The sequence below is a fragment of the Labrus mixtus genome, chromosome 20 (genome assembly GCF_963584025.1).
Source record: "Labrus mixtus chromosome 20, fLabMix1.1, whole genome shotgun sequence".
Classification (NCBI taxonomy): domain Eukaryota; kingdom Metazoa; phylum Chordata; class Actinopteri; order Labriformes; family Labridae; genus Labrus; species Labrus mixtus.
Genome location: NC_083631.1, coordinates 16,221,159 through 16,244,274, shown reverse-complemented (window position 1 = coordinate 16,244,274; position 23,116 = coordinate 16,221,159). Strand labels below are relative to the sequence as shown.

General features: G+C 40.4%; 3 protein-coding genes across 3 annotated transcripts; all 3 read left to right on the top strand.

Moving 5' to 3' along the window:
- The first annotated feature begins 1,288 nt into the window (after positions 1-1,288).
- On the top strand, positions 1,289-10,919 carry tbc1d17 (TBC1 domain family, member 17). The gene is made up of 17 exons (XM_061065938.1): positions 1,289-1,390; positions 2,471-2,566; positions 2,654-2,731; positions 2,827-2,938; positions 3,681-3,864; positions 3,947-4,058; positions 4,270-4,440; positions 4,535-4,660; positions 4,778-4,881; positions 6,130-6,224; positions 6,337-6,453; positions 7,244-7,344; positions 7,902-8,001; positions 8,398-8,495; positions 9,160-9,276; positions 9,407-9,493; positions 10,149-10,919. The coding sequence occupies exons 1-17, from the start codon at positions 1,364-1,366 to the stop codon at positions 10,311-10,313; spliced, it is 1,890 nt and encodes a 629-aa protein (XP_060921921.1). The 5' UTR covers positions 1,289-1,363; the 3' UTR covers positions 10,314-10,919.
- A 4,618-nt stretch (positions 10,920-15,537) lies between these two features.
- On the top strand, positions 15,538-17,661 carry ccndx (cyclin Dx). Its single transcript, XM_061027230.1, has 4 exons — positions 15,538-15,918; positions 16,012-16,227; positions 16,580-16,909; positions 17,144-17,661. Exons 1-4 carry the CDS (start codon positions 15,670-15,672, stop codon positions 17,291-17,293), a joined length of 945 nt encoding a protein of 314 aa, XP_060883213.1. The 5' UTR covers positions 15,538-15,669; the 3' UTR covers positions 17,294-17,661.
- Positions 17,662-18,104: 443 nt separating this feature from the next.
- Positions 18,105-23,096, top strand: nucb1 (nucleobindin 1). The gene is made up of 13 exons (XM_061026485.1): positions 18,105-18,193; positions 19,040-19,166; positions 19,259-19,366; positions 19,463-19,595; positions 20,075-20,175; positions 20,375-20,560; positions 20,662-20,752; positions 20,867-20,925; positions 21,041-21,133; positions 21,256-21,345; positions 22,159-22,329; positions 22,454-22,571; positions 22,659-23,096. Exons 2-13 carry the CDS (start codon positions 19,044-19,046, stop codon positions 22,751-22,753), a joined length of 1,368 nt encoding a protein of 455 aa, XP_060882468.1. The 5' UTR covers positions 18,105-18,193; positions 19,040-19,043; the 3' UTR covers positions 22,754-23,096.
- Positions 23,097-23,116: the final 20 nt, after the last annotated feature.

The window sequence follows — 23,116 nt, the reverse complement described above, 5'->3', positions numbered from 1 at the left end:
GCAAAACAAATTTTCCAATGAACATAATCATGCAATTTTGCAACCTCTACATATTTTCACTGTAAAAAATTCATCAAACATGCTCTATATATTGTACAGTATAGTCTGTATGTATGGTGTGTGCTTTTTGTACATCCAAAAATATATATGTATTGTTTTATAAAAGGAATTATCAACATAAACTAAGTACATCTCTTCATATATATTTTTTCTTAACGTGGTAAATCAAGCTTATTTGATAGATACTCATAAGATGCCCCGATTTTATCTGGGTGAAAAAAAAGTATTTCAACTTGAAGGCTCATAATATCAGCTCACATCCGGTCTTGTTTCTACTACATTGTTGCCAACTTGACGCAGCACTGACGTCACCTGTTTACAGACTTCCAATCGAAGGCACGTTGCACACGTGACCGATATCAATGGGCGGGCTCGTACTCGCCTGGTCCACATGTACGTGCCGTACGTGCACGTACCATAGGCTGTAAACGTATCGTCAAATCCTCCTCACATAAGAGGATAGAAAAACAGAAGCAGCTGTCTGACCAAATCAATGCACTAAAAATAATAGGTAGAATAAAAAATAGGTCATAAAACTTATCGAGGAAAAAAGTAATTTTTTTTTATCATTATATGGAACAAAGTTTCACAATAAATGATAATACAGGAGTACTCACTTTTTTTTTTTTTTTTAAGGTTTTTTACGTATAGTATATGTATAGTATTTTAATAAATTAGCTGTAATGTATAGTTTTTTTAAACAATTAGCAGCTCCAACTAGCTGCTAATTTTTCTCATCAATTTTTTAAATATTCATAATAATAAAAACTTCTGTACATGTACCAGTGGTAAGTATTGGAATATTTTGGAAATTTAACTTGATAAATAATTATTTAAGAGACAATATCATTCCACAATTTTTTTTTTTTTTTAATTAAACATTTTTTGGTTGACAGGTTAGGTTAGTATCCTGTAATTTCTAATCGACTATCTAGCTATTGTTAAGAATCATGAGTGTTTATTGCCCTTTAGCGGTCAGTATTGAGAACTACATTCAAACGTCAAATTAGACATTATAGTGTATTTTAACATCCTTTTAAACACTTTCAAAATAAATCCAAGTTGCTAAACGATCAAATAAAACAAAGAACTCAACAAAGGAGGGCTTTTCCCTCCGACACGGCGTGTTTCTGTGTTTTGTTTGCCACCTTTAAAAATAAAAATAAACCAGTTTATCAACTATGGTCAAGTAACCCCACATTCCTACCGTTGACGTCTCTTTTGGGGGCGGGGCTTTCCGTCGTCAGGAAACGTGACGTAACTTTTATTTTGGAAAACGACTCGAGCCAGAGGTGAGAGAAGAATGGAGCAAAGCGTTGAAGATTACAAGGTATTTTCATGGGTTTTTTAAAATAATTTTAACGTGTCAAGTTGTAAAATGATTGATTGTCCACAGCTTCCCCTGACAAATGCCAAATGTGAAATTATAGCTGGAAATAACCGAGTTTGCTGTCAATGTTAGCTGTTGTTACCACTTCAAGCTAGCGCTCAATAACACATGATAAAGCAGTAACACAACACTTGGTTGCTACATGTGTATTGTTGTCATCTGAGAAAGATGTCGGACTGTGTTGTTTAGCTAGCTGATGGGTGTATGAATAACAAGATGAACCTGAAAACGTGTCTTCAAAGTCAGTCGGTTTTAGTTCGTGATAGTAAAATCTATGAAAGTTTCCTCTTCTGTTTTGTTTCACAGACTTGATCTGACGGGGCAGAAACAACTATCATGTGACCTCTGGCTTTTAGTGACAACCACATTTTAAAAGGATTTATCTGAACTGTCAGCTTGAGATTGTATCTTTAGGCCAATCGTTTATTTTAATGTTATTTTTGCAATTCCTTTTCACACATTTCAGGATTTGTGTGTTTTCTATGTCAGGCACAATAACACTTCACTTATCCTAACGTGCTTAGAATTAACCTGATCATTTCCACTAATTTATTTTTTACATTTCAGATAAATAAAAATAAACGCAGCCAAAAAAAAAAAAAAAAGGGGTTCAGGTTACATAAAACTTGTGTAAATCAGTGTAGTGATGAAAGATACAACAGAAAACTCAATGTACTTTTTCGATTCTCTGATTTTTTTTTTTAATTTTCAAAATCTTCAAAATTTTCAAAATCCAGTTCATATTTAAACACTGAAGTGGTGATAGTGACTTCCACATACCGACAAATGTATCTAATGTGACAGATTATGCAGACTTGTTGAACGAGTATATCTATTATAGAATTTACAATTTGATGTGGTTTTTGAAAATATACCGACCAAGTCATCCAACCTGTTGTCAAGACTCTCCCCCCCACCACCCCGTCCTGGAACATTTGTTGTTGTTGTTTTTTTTGACTTAACAATCAGATGTAATCAATTATAATAATGTATCTTTTTTTTTTGTTGTGTATTCCTCAGCTGATATTCGAGAAGGAGGGGGTGTATCTCCACACAAATGCCAAGAGGAGTAATCAGGAAAACACAATCCCAGGATTCATCCGCATCGTAGAGCGGGTGAGCAAGTCCGGTGTTTATCGAAGTTGTTCCCACACAAAGAGTAGAAACTTAGAAAAGAGTTAATGACCTTGCTTTTTGCTTTAGGTTGGGGTGCCTGCATTAGAGTGGAGCCCGCTGGAGGATGAGGGTCGCACTGCCCCTGCTGTTCTCTACACCAAAAAGGTCGGACATCACCTCCATATAGAAACTGTATGAAGGTTTTTTTTCCTCCTGTGTATTTCCTAAGTAAAGTCATTTAAATCTGTTGTTATTGTCAGGATGGAGAAGGAGGGGAGGAGGATACAAACTTTGACCCGGGGTATGAGCCTGATTGGGCTGTTATCAGCACGGTGAAGAAAGATCGGGAGCAAGTCCCGGTCAGAGACTCAGGTGCAGTTCACTCTTCTGCCACTTTCCCTCACAGTTATAATATGAAAGCTAGGCAATTAAAGATTATTTTCATATGAAGTGTCTGACGTAACTAGGACAGAGATAATATACTGCTCCTTTAAGTTTATAACGTATACATCTGGAGAGAATTTGTATCTGAAGGAGATTTAGGAGTCCCCTCAAGTTGAATGTTTACCTCAAGGTGTTGTGTCAGGGAATTGCCAAATATGGATGTGTTACATGATGGTTTTTATGACCCATGATGAAAAGCAGATGTTTAGGTGCATATAGGCGATTGTCTCTGTATGTTCGAGAGAGATCATTATTTGGCTTCATGATCCTCCTGGTCAGACGTGACTGTTTCTTGCTTAAATAAAAATTATACTCTTTGAAAGCAAGTCAGTCTCAATGGCAAATTTCTTCAACATCAAACATATCAACAACAAGGAAATCCACATCACATAACCATCTAATATGCTGATTATTGATTAAATGATCATTGATTTTGTCCAGTCAGTGTCAAAGAGCTGAGGGATCTCTTTCCAAGATCCTAAAATGATATCTTTAAATTGCTACCAACCATCCCATTGTTTTGTCCAAACATCCCAAAACGAAAAAGAAAAGAAAAAGGCAGAAATTCCCGACAGTTATTGAACTGGTATCAGAATGTTTTTTATAGTCATAGTAGTCAGCGATTGTTTTTTTTTCTTTCAAAAAGTGAAATCCCTTATTTCCCCTGCAGGTCAGTGGTCGTTCTCTCTGCCGCTCTCAGAGTTGTACTCCCTCCGAAGGGCTCGCTTCTCGTTGGGTCGAAACTTCCTGGTGCTGACGAGTCGAGGTGGGGACCCGCTGCCCCCGCTGCACTTCCACAGAGGAGGAACCAGGGAGCTGTTCAGGGCGCTGCAGTACTACATCATCCTGGACCAGTGAGAATGATTGTCTGTGATTTCAGCAGATTGTTTGACTCCCTGTTCTGTCAATCACACAGCCTTTTGTTGTCGTCGTCAGGTCTCCGGTTGACGGGCGGCTCTTTCTGGCCTATCCTCAAGACTCGGGCGCTCTCTCGCAGTCCTTCGACAAACTGCAGCTCCTCGACGATGGAGGCTCGGATCTTGTTTTGGTAATTTGTCTGAGAGTCGTTTAAACGATTGAGCATATGGAACGATATTGGAACATATGTTATGTGCTTGAATGTTATCACCAAAATCAACTCACATTCCAGCCAAAAATCTGACATGATGAAAACAAACAATGCTTTTGCAGGGCAGATCATTTTGGTGATGTTTTTCTTTTTTAATTCTTCTTTGTCTTTTCTTTGATCGCCCGAGTAGAGATTCATCCAGGACCCGTACGCCACCACATTTGGCGGATTCTCAAAAGTCACCAACTTCTTCAAGGCTGCACTTCGACCTCCAGATTCCCATAACCCCTCTCGTACCACTCAGGATCCCAGTTTGCCCCCCCAGTCCGATGACGAGCCAGGCTTCGAACTCATCACATGTGTACGGAGGAATCAAAATCATGTGGAACCAAAATCATGTGTAGAGACATAAGAATCATGAATCAGCTGTTTATGTTTTTTGTCTTTCTATCAAGGGGGTAGAGCTCGGTCCCAGACCACGTGTAACCCGGGGGCGACCTCTGGATAAGTGGGAGGAGTTTCTGGACCCAGAGGGGCGAGTGAAGAACCCAGAGAGGATCAAAGAAATGGTGTTCAGAGGGGTGAGACAGAACACAGCCACAGTCATATACTGAAGAAGACACACTTCTTACTTTTTAACCCCCTTATCTACAAGGAGGTTCATGTTTTTAAAAAAAAATCATGATTGTCCTCTGCAGGGCATCACGCCGTCCCTGAGGAAGGAGGCTTGGAAGTTCCTGCTTGGCTTTTATCCGTGGAACAGCACCACGAAGGAGAGAGAGGACATCCTGCGGCTCAAAACGTTAGTGTTTTTGAACAAGCAAGAAAAAAAGTCCAACACATACATCCATACATTCAGAACCACTGTTTGACTTTTTTTTTTTAAAGGAGTTGTAGTGGCAATTTCTTCTTGTGTGTCATATAAAAATTGTCACTTGTGTCATAGGAGCCAACCTATTCGTTCCTGATGTGTGTCCACTTAAATATACTCACAGATCCGTTGTCTCACTTGATTTCTTATTTTATTCGTAATTCCACTTTCCAGAATAGATCCAAAATGAATATATATCAAAACTCATAAGAAAAGGTCACGATCAAAAAACATTTGCTGCGTGGCTCCTATACCTCCACCACAGTCCACAAACAAAAAAACGATCTACTTTTTTTCTCACCACCTGTGCATCGCACCCCAAATTAATTAACTCGGCTCCACCCATAACACAAAATACCTGCCAAAATATGCCCAAATAAATCCATTATTCACCATAAAGGTTTCTATGTCAAATCAAGTACTTCGCATAAATTAATACTTATTTCTCACAACACAAAAAATATACTCTATTAACACAAACTTAAACCATACTTCTGAAACTAAAGTTATCATGATTAAAATGGCCTCTACAGGAGTGTTTGAACAAATGGATCAATAATAATCTAACCTTTAACCCTGAAAAAAATTATCCTACACAAACAGATACTGGAGATCCTTGAGTGCGTATTTCTGTTTAAATCAATCCAAGAAAAGGACACAGGTTGAACCTACTTTGTTTTGTTGATGATGTCATTGCATTTTGTTTAGTGTAGTGCAAAGGAAATGACAGTGACTGAGGGCCACTAAGAGACGGAGTGTGCTGATAACATGGATCTGAAATGAAAAACACAACAGCTGCGGCTCACCATTAATAACCATCACGTTCAACAGATTCTCGGGAAAAGACATATTTGAAAATGCTCCAAAAACTGAAATCACAATAAGCCAAAAATATGAAAGTAGGCAGTGGCATGAATTTCTAGCTTTCATTGCAGAGTTTTTAGATTGAATTTGGGAATTTTAAATCTGCTGTAAGGTCCGTTTTGTGACCTTTGGACTGAGCTACACTTAGCTGTTTCTCTTTGTGCTAAGCTAACCAGTTAATGTCTGTAGCCCAACATGTAACTTTAAGACCGGATACAATACAGTATTGTATTCTCTTCCTCTAGTTGTTTATCAACCTGAATGCCTGTGTGTGTGTGTGTTTGCCTGTGTGCGTGTGTGTGTGTGTGTGTGCAGGGACGAGTACTTCAGGATGAAGGTGCAGTGGAAGTCAGTGAGTGAAGAGCAGGAGATGAGGAACTCCCTCCTCAGAGGATACAGAAGCCTGATTGGTCAGTGATGTAATCTGTCAAACAAACACATATCTCTCTCCTGGCTATCAGTCAGCTGCCTGTGACAAACGATAAAGACTCATGTTCAGCTGTCTCTGTTGTGTCGCGACAGAGCGAGACGTCAGCAGGACGGACAGAAACAACACGTTCTTCTCTGGGAACGACAATCCAGGACTGACTCTGCTGCACGACGTGCTGATGACGTACTGCATGTACAACTTTGATCTTGGTACGTAGTTCAGTGAACTGACACTACACATGACAGGAGGCACATGATGATCTCACCAGTGTGACATGATGATGACAATCCCTAAAAATAATAAAGGAAATGATCCAATTTGACAAAAAGCTTTAAAAAAAGGAGGGAGGAGGGTTAGACACAGAATATTATTCTTAAGAGATAGGTCAGTTAGGAAGGATTGTTTGCAAAGTGTTGCATCGACCATTCACCCATCACCCAACACAAGTACTATTGGCAGATTAATTATTAATTTCAGCATTACACAAGAAGAAGGACAGACGTCTTAACCTGTCAGGTGACAGCGCGCTGTTTCTCACACTTAGGTTGAAGCCAGGCAGGTCAACCAGGTATACTCACAGCCACTAAAGACACTTTTCTGACTAATTCTAGCTTTTTAAAATAAATGTCTTTCCTGCATTCTTTATAAGCAACTCTAGTTTCATTGCAAACATCAAATCCTGGTTTCAAAAAACCTGGAAAAGGCCTTATCCTGGTTTTGAGGAACTTGCTGCCTAGTCTCGTTTGATGGGTAAGAAACTGGAAATGAGAGCGCATGGAAACACACACACACACACACACACACACACACACACACACACACATATCAGTGTCCCTCCAGTCTTAAAGTTTGACATTTCAACACGGTTACATTTCAGTAAGCCTCTGGGTTGATCTTGATTGTATCTTTAGTTGGTTTGACTTTTTCCTCATGAATAGGGATGTTTGAGATGATCTGAGTTTCTAATGAATAGTTTTCCTGTGTCTTCTCTCTGTCCAGGTTACGTCCAGGGGATGAGCGATCTCCTCTCTCCCCTCCTCTTCGTCACCCAGAATGAGGTGGAGTCCTTCTGGTGTCTGACAGGCTTCATGGAGCTGGTGGTGAGTACAAATATCTTAATATACCTTTTTAATGCCAGACACACAACAAAAAAAAAAAAACACAGTTATTCTTGCTTCTTGTTGAGGTGTGACCGTTGATTCAGAGGGCGTACGTCTCACTGCGTCACTGTGGGCAGAACAAAGAGCTAGGTCTGAATGACGAGAGCTCAGGAGGGTGACACAAAGCAGAACAGAAAGTTTGACTCAAAGCTTTAAAGCTTTGTGGCGTCAGATATTTAGATTCCTGTGAGGTGACTTCATGCTTCATCAGCAGTTTTGAATGAAAACAGACAGCACAAGCCTGCAGCAGTATTTTAATGGTTTCATTCCCTGTTTTCTCTGTTAAATAGTCTAAATGAAGGACATGATTCTAAAAGGTTCTCTGACATCAAACATCTATCAAACTAACTGTGTGACTTAGCCTGGTGCATGCTTTAAGCTTTATGTGTGCATGGTGTAACCTTTCTTTTTCATCCTGTTGTTGTCTACTGTCTAAGAAGATTCAAAAGTAAATTCATATTTAGACACAAATCCAAAATCCCCTTTTGTCTCTGCAGCACCAGAACTTCGAGGAGTCTCAGGAGGCCATGAAGCAGCAGCTCCTGCAGCTCACTATCCTGCTGAAGGCTCTGGACCCCGAGCTGTACGACTTCCTGGGTGAGTCAGCTCAAGCCGGTCCCGTCGGCTTAAAATAAAAGCGCAGCGAGGCCCGAGGCGATACTGCGCACTCTTGGCTACAGTTCTGAGGATAATACAACTGAAAGTGGAGGAGAAAGAAGAATGTGTAAAATAAGAGGCGAATGAAACATAATGCAACCTCCAGGCTAAACATTAGAATCTGTTCAATATGTATAGAAACATTTAGCAGCAGAGTGGTGGCACACCCTGTTAATATGCATGATAAGAATGGAAATGTGTGGCAATAAGAGAATGTGATTTACTGAAACTCCAGGATATAAAAAGGTTTGTTAAAGGTGTATGGGATATAACTTTTGATATGACTCGTTAACAAAGGACACTTCATCAATACAACATGCGTCTTCTGTCCACCAGACTCTCAGGACAGCGGCTCCCTCTGCTTCTGTTTCCGCTGGCTGCTCATCTGGTTCAAGAGAGAGTTCTCCTTCGAGGACATCCTCACCTTGTGGGAGGTGAGAGCGCTGCAGCTGCACACACAGGAAGAGTATGATGACGTGCTCAGACGTCTGCAGGACAGTCAGGGTGGCTCTATTCCTTCAACCTTCATGGCGTTAGGCTTCATACTGGGTCATGACATTATATCCGACAGTAATCAGGGAATCTTTTCCATTTCAGAGGGGAGTGATTGGTAAAGTTGTGGTACTGCTCTGGTTGATTGATCCAGCCAAAAACTGTCATGGCTGACCAGGAGCCTTCACTCCAAAGGATTACATTACAAATGACATCCAATCATAGAGCTCATTTTGGTCACTGTTGTAAAATCTGTGTAACCATACTCTGTAAATGAAAGCTTCAGAATGAGACCTTTTAATAAGGTCAGACCATTTTGATGATCAATAAAAGTTGTTTCCTACATTGCTCTCTTAAGGCCACCAGACTACATTGACAGAAATACACATTATATCTTGCCGAGTGATGGTCTTCCACTGCCTTGACTTGTCAGTCATTTAGTTAGTTTGTTGTGTTAGATCCAAGCTAGAAGCTCTAAAAGTCACACAGAAATACAAACTGGATAAGGCAGCAACAGACGAGTCACTCCTGTATTATGTAAGTGTTAAGTTAGTTACTGTTAGAGTATCTTAGTTTCAAGCTTTCTTTTTTTTTTTTCTTCCTCAGGTCCTCTGGAGTCGACTCCCGTGTGACAACTTCCACCTGCTGATCGCCTGCTCCATCCTGCAGTCCCAGAGAGGAGAGCTGATTGGCTCTGACCACGACTTTAACACTATCCTGAAGGTGTGTTCCGTGTATATTTGGTTTTGAATATATTTTTGTGATGAACAGTTTGTCAGTACATTTGAGGCATGCATTGATACACTTCATCCATAACTTGACACGTTTCCCGGGTCTGTCAAAATCTCCTCAGCACATTAACGAGTTGACCATGAAGTTGGACCTGCAGACTGTTCTGGTGGGAGCCGAGGCGATTTACCTCCAGCTGATTCAGTGCAAGGTAAGAGGCGTTCAAAGGCCAGAAAGATTCAACATCGAGTGTCGCAGTCTGGAGTCACAGTGGGTTTGTTTGGTTAGAAGTGTACCTTTTATTTTGAAAGTTCAAGCTAGAAAAAGACCCTTTACGTTCTGTAAGCTGTTTTCCAGATTGAGAGAAGTAGTTTTAAGAACAATCGGAGTATCCCGCCCCATTCTTATTTTCTATTAGCACTGCAGCTTCTTACGCTGCTGTTTAGAAAGACATTTGAGCTCCTACTTCATCAAGAATCTTTGCTGTTAAAAATATCAGTAAAGGCTTTTCCTTTAGCGTGCTGTTAATCACTTTGTCTCACACCTTCCTCCCAGCAGTGATTTTAGGCATTAAAAAAAACCGATATAAAGTATTCTATAGATTCTTAGGGTCTTGTTTTTAGATCATAAAGAAACACATTTTTATCTATTGATTTTTGTCTGTAAGGGTTTATGAACGTTTGATCAATGCTGGCGTTTTAGGAGTATGCTAGCTGTGTTTTCAGTTTTAAAAAATCAGGAAGAAGAATACCCTAGAATAGAAATATGATTCTCAGGTGATGGAAGCTCTTCAAATGCGTCATATTTGTTGCATGAATATGACAGCAGGGTTTGTTGATCTTCTCCTTTCCTCCTCTCATCCCCAGGAGCTTCCCCTGAAGGTGCAGCAGGTTCTGGGTCTCTACGTCCCGTCCAGCTCAGAGGAGGACAGTCCCGCCTCCCAGGGCAGCGAGACGGCGCGCCTCCTCAGCAGCCAATCAGAGGCATGCGCTGCTTCTTGTAGCTCAGCACGCGTCCCTACCTATCCTTAAAAGCAGCAGGCTGGCTGGTGAACTGACACAAACGATTGGAAAGTATTTATATATGAAGACAATAAATGCATTTGATCAAATGAGAAAGTGACTGTCTGTGGAAAACTGTTGTTACTGTTTGTCAACAGCAGGGGGCGTTGAGGGTTTTTTTTTTTTTCCTTTTCTTTAAATGTACCCATGAATGTTACCGAACACTATGACAGCGTGCAGTGCTCTGTGTCTTTCATTATGTTGTCCTCTGTGTTCACATGTCTCTGATGAAGATGACTGCCATTCTCTCTGCTCTCCTTCCTCCTACTCATGCTGCTCTTTTACCTTCTTCTCACACATTATTTAATCATAGCTGCTTGTCCTTTTTGTCACGACGTACTTTGGTTGAGATGTCCCTGGCGCTCCCCCCCTCTCTCCATTGTACCTGCAAAGGGAAGAAATTAAGGATGAACTCTCCTTGTTAGTACTGTATGATGCCATTCCAGCTCTATGCAAAGTTTTTGCATGCCTTATAGTTTTCATGAGTGGCGTTACATTTTAAGCCTTGTAATTATCTGTATTATGACTTAACGTTTTCATCCTCTCATTATTACGTAATAAAAGGTTGAATCTAAATGAAGAAGAGTTTGTCAAATGTATTTTTTCTCTTCTGTCTTTCTCGGGCGATTTTCTTCCAGCCAGGATTTAAAAAATAAATAGACAGTGGTCTGCCTCTTTAAAATGTAAAGCTGCCTCATAAATATATATCATAAATGTAAAAAGAAATATTGGAAAACTCCTCCCCTTTCCTTCATTGGTCGAAAATATTTGTAGTTGCTGTTGAGAAAAGTAATTAAACTACTTGAATAAATCTGCAAATATTGATGTAAATAAAAAATGAAAACAAAAAAACAGTGCAAAATGGCAACATTCACTAAAAAATTATTTTTATTTTTATTTAATTTTTTTGAGGAGGCGGGTCTCAGGAGGTAAGCCATGAAGTGAGGCAGAGTCTGAGTGTTTGCCTTCATATCACTGCTATGTGTTATTTGATGTTTCCTCAGTGAGGAGAGTGTAAAAGAACCGTCTGTCGATCATAAGAGCATGAAGCAGCTAAAGAAATATAAACATCATCACAACTTTCCTGGCTTTTAGCTGCAACCTTAATACATTAGATCATTCCGACTTCATGCAGAACATTAAGGGGTGCTGGCAGGAAAAGATCGGGGTTAAGTCGGTAAAAGATTAGGCACTTCACAGATGCAGCCCACCATTAAAACATATCCCCAAATTCCAACTAGAAACTACAGTAAGTTTTTTCTCTAAATCTAGACTAAAGACCTTTGATGTTTTGTTGTCTGTTTGAGATGCTTAAAAGGTTTTTGTCTGATGTGGCCGCTGAAACTCACATCTGAGTCCATAAAAACACTAAAGTTTTTAACTCTTAGTTTTGTCTTTTGAGAAAAATCTTTAATTAATTCCTTAATGTTGCAAAAACAATGAAAAATTCCTTCTCATCATTGTAGATATGGTCATAATGGAACGTTTTAAACAAAGCTTTTATTTTTCAGTGTTGTACGCTAAACATTTCAGGATTCTTTACATCTACTTTTGTCTTTATTACCATGTGCTTCAGATACATTATTTCATGTTTACATTGACTGTGGATGATTAATGAGGTTGATGACAGTTAAGTCTTTCAAATTAGATCTGAGGAAAAGCTCAAGTATAATTCACACACTTCTTTAATCAAACATGCAAGGGTAAAGAAGAAATGATAATAAAGTGTTATTTGGGAGGACAGTTGTAAAAAAACTGTAATTGTTTTAAGTGTAACCGTAACAAGTGTTTGTTTATGTGATGTGGTGTCCTAACTTGTGAACTGGTTAAACTTTGGCCTCCCCCCCCTCCTCCCCTCCTCCTGCCAGCAGGTGTCTGTGTGAGGTGAATGGCTGTGGGGAAAATAGGACCTCTGTTCTCCACTGTCCCGGGAAATGAGCTGGAAAATGAGGGGCGGGGGAGACACACCTCCTTCTCAGGACCTGCTGCACTCTCCTCTGTCTGCCCGTCGCTGTCTCTGTCCCCCTCGATCCATGTTGTTTGAATACAGCTGGGACGTATGAATTTAGTAGGGTGCTTAAACAGGCCGACGATCTGTCACTGTGTTTCTCTTAAACCCCCACCCTTTACATCTCCCTCTCCATCCACCCCAACCTGACCTACCAGAGCCAAAGTCACTCCGTCCTTCATTCAAACTCAATCTGCTTTCAGCCCCTCTCAAAGCCTGCTTCAGAGGCGAGGTCCTTGTCGACAGCTTTAAACCTCATATTCTCTCACTAATGCTACAATCGACTGCATAGTGGAGGATTACGCTCTCTTCATCTTGTCATTAGGTCAGATGACTCAAAGAAGCAGATTTAAGCCTCTGGTTTGTTTTTGAGTACCAGGAGGAATAGGAGCTATCCGATCATTTACTGAAGTTAAAGGATTAATACACACTGTGAAAAAAGGGCTGCATTCAAAGCTTCACTTAAAGCTCCTGTGAGGAGTTTCAACTGGTTATGAAACGTCCTGAAACTGATAGTGATGCCTTTACATGAGCCCTAAAGGCAAATAAGACGGTCAGCGATAAGATTAATATTTCTATCTAGTTATTTGTAATTTTTGTAACCACTGCCGTGGGGGAAGGTGTCAGACACAACAGCACTCTGCAGAAACAGACATTAACCCTGTTCAGACTGTTGTTTCAAGCCACAATGTTTACACCCCTGTGATATTTTGCCTTCACTCTGATGTGCAGAGGCGTAATGGGGGGGGGGATGAAGTGATCCCAGATGGATTCTTTGGCCTGACAGTTTTTGTTTTAGATTCTAAACACCAATGTGTGTTGTGCAAAATAAGGAATTTCAGCTATGCAGCAGAAAGTGAGCCCATATGGCAGAAGAGCTGGTGTTCTGTTTATGTGCTGTGACCAAATTCACCAATGAAAACTGTGATGTACAAGACTTTTAGCTCCCATTTGTGGTCTCTTTATTTGACTTTAAGGTTGGATTTTCTCTGTGTAAAACATTTTGTTAATGTACAACCTCTCTGCTGGCCTTAGCTGATCATTTTGGACTTATTTATAAAAAAACACTAAGGACATGGAATTTAATGACTGATACACTTGATTGTTTTTTGTACATTTTCAGTCATACTGAATTGATTGAAAGTGTGTTTGTCTGTTTGGTAGATAAAAGAAAGATTTACTGTATACAATTCATCTGTTCCTTTTTTTTTGTAACAGCCCATCATAATTCAGTTCCATCTTTGACAATAATGCATGTTATAAACACCAGAGATGTCATATATGATGGTATACAACTTTTCTTTATCATAAATACCTTTTTGGTTGACTTTTTTAGTAAATATCGCTCATAATTAGTTTGTATTTTTAGTTACTTGCATTTTCTCATAGTGAACTTTCACTTAGGAAGTCCTTTATTGATGCACTTCAACGTTTTAATTTCTACTTGAATGAAAACTTTGGATTCCTTCTTCCACCAATGTGAAATATAAAAGAACCAGTAACAATAAAGGATGCTTGTTTGAGATGAAGAAAAGTTACTTTAATGATTTATTGAGGATCTATTAGAAACAGTTTCTATGTTCTGCTCAAATATCATTCAATGATTGAAGTTAAGTTTCTTAATTTTGTCTTAAAAACTTTTAAATCTGACCACAGCTAAATACTCTGAGCCCTAGCTGCATGTTGAATAGAGGATGAATAATTGATGCTCAGCTTCAGCCATGGTGTCTGTGTGCTCGTCCATTTAACTCCTATTAGAAACATGAGCTGCCATTGAAGCCTTAATGTGTGAAGAGCCACCTGTAATGACTGTCAAATACAATCTGTGTTCCCTCTCACAGCTGAGTGCGACCCCATTGTGACCGGCAGAGGAGTCCCCGGAGAGCGTGTGAAAAGTGTGTCTACCCTTAGTGTGTGTGTGTGTGTGTGTGTGTGTGTGTGTGTGTGAGGGGGCCAGCAGCAGGCAGAAGGCCAGGAGCTGTTGTCTGACACTGATTTGTAAAGGGAGACAATACGGCTCATTGACCTGCCCAGCTCCACTGTCTGTTGCACATACCTCGCCCAGCCCACCGGCCCTCCACGCTGACTTCACTGCTCTTTAAACACGAGCAGCAGATTGCCACAGGCTCTCGAGGAGGGACGGGTGGGGGGGGGGGGGGGACACAGGTTGCTTTGACAATGAAAAAAAGCTATAGTGATGCATAGCCAAAACTTTTATGAAAACAATACAGAAAAAAAACATGTTTCAAAATCCTCACAAGAATATGAAGCTCAGTATCTGTGACATCTATAAACCAATTCTCCAAATTTAGTTTTCAGTATTTTTGTGTCAGCTTAAAACTTTCTGAAACGAGGCGGGGCTTAACCTTTTAGGATTTCAGTTCCTTGAAAGCATAACTAAATCTTTCACCTAACCCTCATCACAAGTTTAAAACTATTAAATAGGGCAACAATGACTTTTCATAGTTCTCGATTGAGTTGTTGATCGCTTGAAATTGATTCGATTTTAAAATTGTTTGGCTTTTGAAAAAAATTGACCAACATAATTTCCTGGAGCCCGTCTTTTACACCTTCGAATGATTTGTTTTGAATATTTTCCCGACATTAAAAGCTCAAACAGCAATACAAGTAAACAAGTCTTGGTGATGATTACATGGTCACAAATATTGTTAACCAAGTTAAGTTACTGAATATATGAGGGTTTAAAATGAGTGAGTATCACATGTGTGCATGGGGATATTTACAACATCCATCCAGAGTGTGACATCTCTTCTCTGCTGCTCGCGTTGTAAACAAACACGCATCCTTTTGTAATCCATTCCCATTGTCAGAGTCTGGATGTGACCTTTTCTCTCCTCTCACCCCTCACACCCTTTTCTTTTTCCTCCCTTCTCTCTTTCACTGTCGAACACAAGCTGTTGCATCGTCCCTGCGGGCCACTCCCTCACTTGTCTGCCCCCCCTCGCTCTGATTCCCTCTCCCTCTCCCCACCTGTTGGAGCAATTGTTGCATTCTTATTGTTGTCTTCTTATTATTTTATGTCACTCACGAGGGTCCCCGCCTCTCTTTCTACAGGCTTTTTTTCCCCCCTCCTCCTTCCCTCTGTGGTGACACTCCTCCTTTTTTCTCCACCCTGTTGGTATAAAACTCTGAGGCCGACGCGGAGGAGTGACATTCAGCCGAGAACCACAGGAGGTCAAAAACTATTTCCAAAAAGAAATCTCCCAGCTTCCTCGGGTGACAGAGGGACACAAACTTCAATCTTTCTTTTTCATTTGGAAGTAAGCAAGTTCAGATTTTACCCAGAAAGCTTTGCAAATGGACCAAGGTGGAAATATGTCTCTGTGGTGTGAGGAGGATGATCAGAACCAGACTGAGGCACGGAACCAGCTCCAAATCAGGGGTTCGGCTCAGCTGCGGGCCGCCTGGGACCCCATCGTGTCGGGGCACCGTGTGATCCAGAGGCTGCTGCATGTAGAGGAGAGGTACATGCCCTCCATGCTTTACATCAGCATCATCCAGAGGGACCCAGAGCGCCGGGAGGAGCTCGCTAAATGGGCCCTGGAGGTATGAAACACACTTTTGTACTTCACTTTGTCTTTGGCTGAGTTCAGTAACCTCTGTAACTGATATCTCTAATCCCCCCCCCCCCCTCTTCAGGTGTGCTGTGAGTGCAGCTGTGACGAGGCCGTCTTCCCCCTGTCTGTCTCTCTGCTGGACAGGTTCCTGTCTAACTCTCTCTCCATACCCGTCTCGCCCTACTGCCTTGCTGCCGGCTGCATCCTCATCTCCTCCAAACTCACAGAGTGTGACAATGTGACCGCCGACACGCTCTGTGCTGCGGCTGAATACAGCTTCCAGGCCTCAAACCTGCTGGTGAGTCAGACACTCAACACGCCGGGCTGTTTCAGTCCTGAAAGTCAGGGCTGTAATGGAGTTTTTCCTTGACCGTCTGTGATCCTTCCCAGTTACTGCTACCTCATATCATACAGACATTTAACCTCACTTTTAAGGACATTCATTGTAAACTTGCAAACCTCAATTTTAGAAAGTAGAATAAACTTTCCCACCTTTTTGTAGTGTTATTATACATTATGCTAATAGCAAAACAGACAAAGATACATCTTAAAAATGAAAAAAAAAAATATATTTTTTGGATTATTGTGAAGCCGTATCACATTACATGACAAAATATAACTCCTAATCCCACCTGTTTTTCCTCCTGTAGGAAATGGAGCGTGTCATCCTCGCCACCCTCCGCTGGGACACGGCAGCAGTGACACCTCAGGACTTCCTCCCACATTTCCTCATCTCACTGAAGGAAATGAGTGGAGTAGGAGACGGCAGTGAGTCTGAGGGGGAGCTGCTCGCCACACTGCGGCGGCACAGCGACACCCTGGCTGCTATGTGTGCCTGTGACTCTCGCTTTATGGGAGCCCCTCCATCACTTGTTGCTGCAGCCTCACTGAACAGTGCCCTGCGAGGTCTGGGCAACAAAAGCCACGCTCAGCTGGCTGCTATGGGTGAAGCACTTGCAGAGCTCTGTCAGACTGACCTGGTGAGTAGAGATGAACAATTTTAAACTTCTTGATTTGGTTTAAGTTGACTACATTTAGAGTTAGGGTTTTTGCAGGGTTTAGAATCACATAGGCCTAGATGTTTTTTTATTATATGCAAACAGACTTAGAATACCTTTGTTTTGAGGGACCAGTTTGTTTGCTATTCATGCAAAAAGCAGGAAGAATATTGCATTTGTTTCAAAAAGCTTTAATGTCTCTGTCTTGCATCCCAGGCAGTGCTGCAGTGCTACAGTGAGATGATCGAGTATGCTCTCAGACAGCGGCTGAGGAGTGGGCTTCAGCAGGGCCCGATGGAGAAAGATGAAGAGGTGGAGACCGAAAGGCCTGGGACGCCCACTGACATGAGAGAAATTGATTTCTAAACGCTCAACCAACTATTGCATTGAGAGTGGGAATCAATCAAAAAACTCTCAAGTTCATCAGTCAAACTGATATAAAATCTATTATGACCTCAAAATGCTCTGACATGTTTTTATATTATTGAAATGAGTGATGTTAATTTATCATTTTTATTTATTCATGATGAACTTTTGCATCTATGTGTTTTCCACGTGCCATATTTTATCTATTTCTATTAATTTTATTATAGGCCTAGATGTTTTTGATGCATAATATTTATACTTTTAATTTATGATCCCGCACAATTGTTGACCATTAACATGTTAATTTATTTCATTTTGCCATGTCTTTGTGTTTCTTTATTGATATGATACACAACAAATATATTTTTCAAAGCAATTAAACGTTTTAAACGTTTGTATGTACTTTGTCTCCGTGTATTCTTCTTCTTCTTCTTCTTCTTCTTCTTATTATTATTATTATTATTATTATGTATTATTATTATTATTATTATTATTATGTATTATTATTATTATCATTATGTATTATTATTATTATGTATTATTTATTTTTAGATGATACATTCAATTTAGCTTGTAATTTCAAGATGAAGAATGCTTTCCTTTACTAACGCTGGTAAATAATTAGCTTTTAGGGAGTTGACATGAGTTCATTATTTATGATTTCAACTTCTACATATTAAGTCACATTTGTCATCTTTTATACATCACTTTCATTTAAACAACTCACCGATTTAAAAAAAAAAAAAAATAGTCTAAATGTGAGCTCGCAAGTGAAAACTATAGTTTTTCCGATAGTCCGTGAAGGTAGCATGTGGCTATATCTCGTGACGTCATTTTTAACCGACAGCAAAAACAGATCGTGCTCGGAGCATAGGATCTGGTATTTTAAACATACCTGTGGTAAGAGACGAGCTTTTCTAAATCATTGTGTGTCGGGACAAATGTTGATATCGTTTTAATATATCGGAACATGTTCATAGGAGAAAAAAAGAGAGATAATGTGAAGCTAGGAGAGGGACAGCTTAGTAAGAAACACGGTAACATTGTTACCTGTTTAGAGCTGACGGAGGGGCAGGAGAAGATTTCACGATCCTGTGAGGATGACCGTAAATGTTCTGTTTTTTTCACAAGAGATATTTGAAGATTTTTTAATTACATAAAATGATTTATTCATGACGTCGGGTTAATTCCACAGTCACGCCATCAAAAAGGATCCGCATCCGCATCCGTGTTGTCCCTTTAAAAGCTACTTAGCTCAATAGCTACGGACAAACAATATCATTAAATCTTTATATTTTATATTTTATATAGATATCCAATAACACGACAACTCCGCTGCCTTAACGTTAATATATTTTGTTAATTATACCCGAAAAAGAAATGATCAGAACTCTTACTAGGGGTATTTAATAACACATTTCTGAATAATAATAAACATTGTTTACGTGATTTCTTTCTGTTTTTTTAGATATTGTATCTTCAGTATTAGCAGAACACGTGTTGTCAAAAAATTAAAAGATAGTCATAGCAATCTAAAATTTGCAGATTGGCAACTGTGACTGATAAAATATGAATGTGGATTATTTCTGGATGAACTATAATGTACCTCACGAACACACACATCACACCAGGAGGACCTACAAAACTACAAATCTGTCTGTTTTTATTCTGTCTTTAAAAAAGCTTTTCAGTCAAAGTTTTGCATGCAGAGTTAATGACGTGCTCATAAATTGTGTGTTTTTGCAGGAGGATGAACTTAAAACCTGGCTGGCTGCTCCTTCTATCCATCTTCTGTGTTGGGGTCTGGTCGGTGCCTATAGATCGCAATGTAGGCCAAGAGGCAGCTAAAGAGGAGGTGCAAGAGGAGAACGGGGTAATGCCATTTGATGTGTTTTCAAAATGAAAGATTCCCTTCGGATGCAGCTTGGTTTGTCTAACCTCCCGTATCGAACTTCTTCCCTGCAGGACACCGGCCTGTACTATGACAGGTATCTCAGAGAGGTGATCGAGGTTTTGGAGACAGACCCTCACTTCAGAGAGAAACTGCAAACGGCAAACACAGAGGACATCAAGGTTGGTGTCAAAATGTTACTCTGCATTCTCAGTGAAAAAAAAAAAAAAAAAGCTTCCTGTTTTATCTTTTTCTGACGGTCTTGTGTTCTCCGTCAGAACGGTCGTCTCAGCAAAGAGTTGGATCTGGTCAGTCACCATGTCCGGACTCGCCTGGACGAGCTGAAGCGGCAGGAGGTTTCTCGCCTCAGGATGCTGCTCAAGGCCAAACTGGACAGCACCAACATTCAGAGTGAGTCAGCGTGGCAACATTTTCAACCTCTAAAGATACATTCTATACATTTCAATGAAACATCTTTGGTGGATTATTTGATGTTTCTCTAGAGAAATGAGAAAAACATGAAAATGCCTTAAAATCTTTTGTTTAACAAAGTGTCTTTTTAAAGTAGCTCAACTATTTATTATCTTGTGTTTAGTTTATGAAAACTCACATTTTGAAAAATGCTTATGATACCTTAATGATAAGTTGAAATTTTATTACTAAATGTCAGATTCTAAATGTTGTGTGTGCACAAACTTAATTAAACAAATCATTTCCCCAAGTAGCATATGTAAAAAAAAATATATATATGGAATGTGCCAAATTCTCGTGTGTAAAATAATAAGTGACACCTCTATAATATTAACACAAAGAAGAGTAGCAGGGTTAATGTTAAGGCGTGTGCTTAAAGTCCGGCATGTGTTTGACGTTTGATGTGTGTGATTTTGAAGCTCTGCAGATGGACCATGCCTCTCTGCTGAAGCAGTTTGAACATCTGGATCACCACAACCAAAACTTTGAAGCCAAAGACCTGGAGCTGCTCATTTCAACAGTAAGTCTCTCATGAGATACGTATATCTGGATCCCAAAGAGTGAAAAATAAAAAGGCTTTCCCTTCAGCTGGAATATGGATTATATTTATTATTATGTCCAGATTTGAACATCAGATTTGATCAGACTCAAGCAGGTCACAAATACCAACTGTTCCACAAAAACAACTTTGATGATAAATATTTCATTTTTTGGGCTAGGCCACCAAAGACTTGGAGAACTACGACGCCGAGAGGCACGAGGAGTTCAAACGCTACGAGATGCTGAAAGAGCACGAGAGACGGGAGTACCTGAAGGGCCTGGACCAGGAGAAGAGGGAGAAGGAGGAGAAGAGACTGCAGGAACTCAAGGAGAAACACAGCCAGCATCCCAAAGTCAACGCTCCGGTACGCGCATAGGTTTTTTTTTTTTTTTTGCGGTGGGGAACAAAGAGAATTCCGCTGACGGTCTTCTCCTCATTCATGTTTTATTTCTGCCACACACTCAGGGTAGTGTTAATCAGCTGCGGGAAGTTTGGGAGGAAACCGATGGACTGGATCCTCAGGAGTTCAACCCGAAAACATTTTTTAAACTGCATGGTTGGTGACAGCTCTTTTTATTTAGATATCATAAGGATTACACATAAATATACAGTGTATATATATATATATATATATATGAATAAAACTCTGATATCTTCTCTGCTTTTTTAGATACAAATGAAGATGGTGTTTTAGATGAGCAGGAGTTGGAGGCTCTCTTCACTAAAGAGGTAAATGTTGTTTAAACTCTCGTTAAGCTCTCCCTTGTTTTGGTTTTAAAATGCCGTGACTGACATCGACGGCTTCCCTGATAGCATCTAACATCTGTTCTCTCCCCTCGTCCAGCTGGAGAAGGTCTACGACCCCAAGAATGAGGAAGACGACATGATGGAGATGGAGGAAGAAAGACTGAGGATGAGGGAGCATGTCATGAAGAATGTAAGTCACTTTTAACCCTCTGCTTCCCGTCTTCATTGTTAGAAACGAGGCCGTTTCAGGCTTTACGTTTTTGTTTTTTTCTTTGCTTTCTGCTAATTCTGCCCGTGTTTCCGTGTTGAAAGGTGGATGCAAATCAGGACCGCCTCGTCAGCTTGGAAGAGTTCCTCAAATCCACAGAGAAGAGGGAGTTCAATAATCCCAAAGAGTGGGAGGTAAAGAGCGTAGAGGTGGACTTGAGGTTAGGGGGAGTGGTGGCTCATCAAGGAGCGATCAGTGGTTCAAGGGTAGGACAACCAGGGAGTGTGTGTGGTAAAGTTTAATGGGAACTAGTTTCCTTTTTCTTATCACCTCACACACTTAAAGCAGCACCCTCAATTAGCTGCTATCAATAGTCATCAATCAGTGTTTGATCCCGGACACTAATATTCAAGAACCTCAAACTGTTCTTTGACATGCGCTCCTGAAAATTTCAACTAAAAAAAGACTCATCAGCTGCAGATTTAACATCTTCCAAAGCTAACCCTCAAGTGCTCTTGTGTCAGCTCAGGAGATATTCTTGATTTTATTTTACTTCTTCTACTAGCTATAGTTTGTAGATACTTCACAAATGAAGGCAAAAGCAAATATATGGGTGAAGACTTTGGAAGAGAGGCCTCCACGCCATACAGACCATTGAAGAGGATCAGCGTAATAATCATCTGGGTGTAATATTGGACAGGCTTAACTGGTTTGGTGTGTACAAAACTCGTGATTCACCTCCACACCTCCACAAAACACCTAATTATCAACCTGCCTGCGATTGTTTCATAAAGTAATCAAAGGGAAAAGAAGGTTACAACATAAGGTTTAAATATCAAGCAAGCTAGGTTGTTGGTGGTCCTTAAGTCAAAAGTCAGGGGGGAAAAAAAATCATAAAGATGATCCCGGTCACCAGCCACCAATCAAATATCCATCCAGTTTACGAGGCATTTTGATAATCCTGTAGATTTTTTGTTATAACATTCATTCGCCTGCTGCCTCTCTAGACACTGGAAACCAAGCCGGCGTACACGGAGGAGGAGCTCCAGCGGTTTGAGGTGGAGCTCAGAGACAAAGAGGAGGAGCTTAAGAGGAGGGCGGAGACTCTGCATCAGGAGCAGGAACTGCTGAAGGAGAGAGGGAAAGCCCTGGAGGCCCAGAAGAAGGAGTACCAGCAGGTGAGTGTCCCTCTACATCAGACCCAGACATTAAGTTCAATCATTAATGGAATTGTATTGAATGTCCTTGATGATGCAGCAACCTGAACAGAACGTGTTTCCGATGTAATGTCTCGTATTTCAGGCAGTGTTAGAGATGTCACAGAGACAGAAGGATCAGCAGGCAGCAGAAGTGCAGCCCCCTGCTGGTCCTAACGGAGAACTTCACTTTAAACCAGATACAAATAAAGAGGAGGATAGAGGTAAACATCTCTGAGAAATGATATGTGCAGTAATGTCATCGTTTGTGTTTTTTGAATATATTTTGATAATGAAACTTTTTCTTCTAGAACCCACTGGGCAGAAAGTCCCAGCTGCACCTGAAGTAGAAGTCCAGAATAACCTGCCAGCAGAACCTCCACAGAATCTGCCTATACACACTTAATGCAGCACGCTCCAACAGCCTTAACACACACACATACACACACACACACACTCAAAGGCTCACACACACACACACACACACACACTCAAAGGCTCACACACTGATTGCACTGACACATTTGGCTCCTAATGAGTGGAATATGTGAACTGTATGTATAAACTCGGACAGACGTGACTCATGAATCATGACATATTATACTGTGTTTTCATCAGATTAAAGACAAGAGATGTGGATATCATTACACTTATTCCCAGAAATCTACAGTTTCAGGGAAATCTTCATTTCTGCCGGGTATTTCAGTGTACAATCATTAACATCTCAATAAAGTCATAATTGGAAACCACTAAGCCAGAAGCCCTGGGC